At 40.6% G+C, this 1,474-nt stretch overlaps 1 protein-coding gene across 1 annotated transcript in view; it reads left to right on the forward strand.

Moving 5' to 3' along the window:
- Positions 1–1,474, forward strand: part of LOC101848258 (inositol 1,4,5-trisphosphate receptor type 3) — a gene marked incomplete at both ends in the record, with an annotated part of 112,704 nt that overhangs the window by 1,045 nt on the left and 110,185 nt on the right. The window contains 1 exon segment of the mRNA XM_035973446.1: positions 96–146. Within this exon segment, the coding sequence (XP_035829339.1) occupies positions 96–146 (51 nt within the window).

A 1,474-nucleotide genomic window follows, 5' to 3' on the forward strand; every position in this document is an offset into this window, starting at 1 on the left:
CTCTTTTTTTCCCCCTTCTATAATTATACATTTATTCTTAAATGAGATTATTTTGTGTACTTGATCCCCCCTTGTGTGTGTTTCTTTGTTCACAGAAAAAAGATGGCGCTGTCCTGAATGCCAAGATGACACATGACACCATAACTGTAAGTACTTTTGGGAAATTTTGGAAGTAGAAAATAGTTCTAAGTTACTGTTCGGGGTTCTCGGGGTCCAGAGGTCACGGTGTTTGTCTCATCATCCTCATCATCATCATCGTCATCATCATCATCATCATCATCATATCATCATCGTCACCCTCCTCCTCCTCCTCCTCCTCCTCATCATCATCATCATCATCATTGTCACCCTCCTCATCATCATCATTAACATCATCATCATCATCATCACCACATTTTCCCACCTAACGCTGTCTAGTGTCTATGGTGTAGTGGTTAGATGATTTGCCGTCAATGCAGGAGATCCGAGTTTGATTCCTGAGTGGGAAGAATTTCATCGAGTACCTCATTCTTTCTGGCTTGACGAGGTCTGTATGAGTCTGTATCCCTCTCAAGATGAGTTGGTCCTGACTGGCCGGATCAAAGCTTATCTCCTAAATGATTGAAATTGTGTTGATTGGGAAGACATGGAATAACATGAAGAGGCTAGCCCAGGATAGAGAAAGGTGGAAAGTGTTCGTTCGTGGCCTATATCCTGATGCAAGTTGAGAAAGGCTATGATGATGATGATGATGATGATGATGATGATTTGGGAGGTGGGGGAGGGGTTCTCTTTCATTAGAATCCCCCCTACCCAAATTTTAAAAAATGTAAAACCCAAAAACGTGTACTTGGAGTTCAGGCCCCTAACAAGAGCTCTCCTTCTACCTCTGTGCTGAGCTTTTCTATACCTGTCACCATGCGGTGAAATCAGGCGCTCGTCAATTTTGGAGTATATGGAGCTTTTTGGTATAACCTTAAAGCCTGTTTATTTGTCTTGCTTTTGATGAATAAAATAGCCATTGATCTTGAAAAGAAATCGAGATATTTGTAATTGAAGGAGGTGGAGGTCGCCCTGTTTCAGAGGTAAAATAAGCCAGAAAATGGCCTCCAAAGTTGAGTACCGTGACTTCCTAAGCTTGAGAGCCCTTGGAAATTACAAATTATCTGTTCTTGGACCTCTTATCAACGAGTTCCAGTAAAATGTACACATGAATATGTTTTAACATGGACATAAAAGGTGTTGAGCAAATAACAAAAAATCTGTAAAAATTGCCAAACGGGCGGAATAATGCCAATTTCTTCGATTTTATTATTTCGATGAGCTCCTGATTTCACGACGATGCCTCATATGTGAGACAGCATGGGGGAATCAGGCTCTCGTCAAAATAATCAAAGTGAAGAAACGGGCATTTTTCCGCAGGTTATTACAATTTTTGTCAAATTTTTGCTTTTTGGCTCAAAACTTTTCACACCCATTAAAGAACTCATTTCTG

This window comes from Aplysia californica, unplaced genomic scaffold (genome assembly GCF_000002075.1).
Source record: "Aplysia californica isolate F4 #8 unplaced genomic scaffold, AplCal3.0 scaffold01239, whole genome shotgun sequence".
NCBI classification, from domain to species: domain Eukaryota; kingdom Metazoa; phylum Mollusca; class Gastropoda; order Aplysiida; family Aplysiidae; genus Aplysia; species Aplysia californica.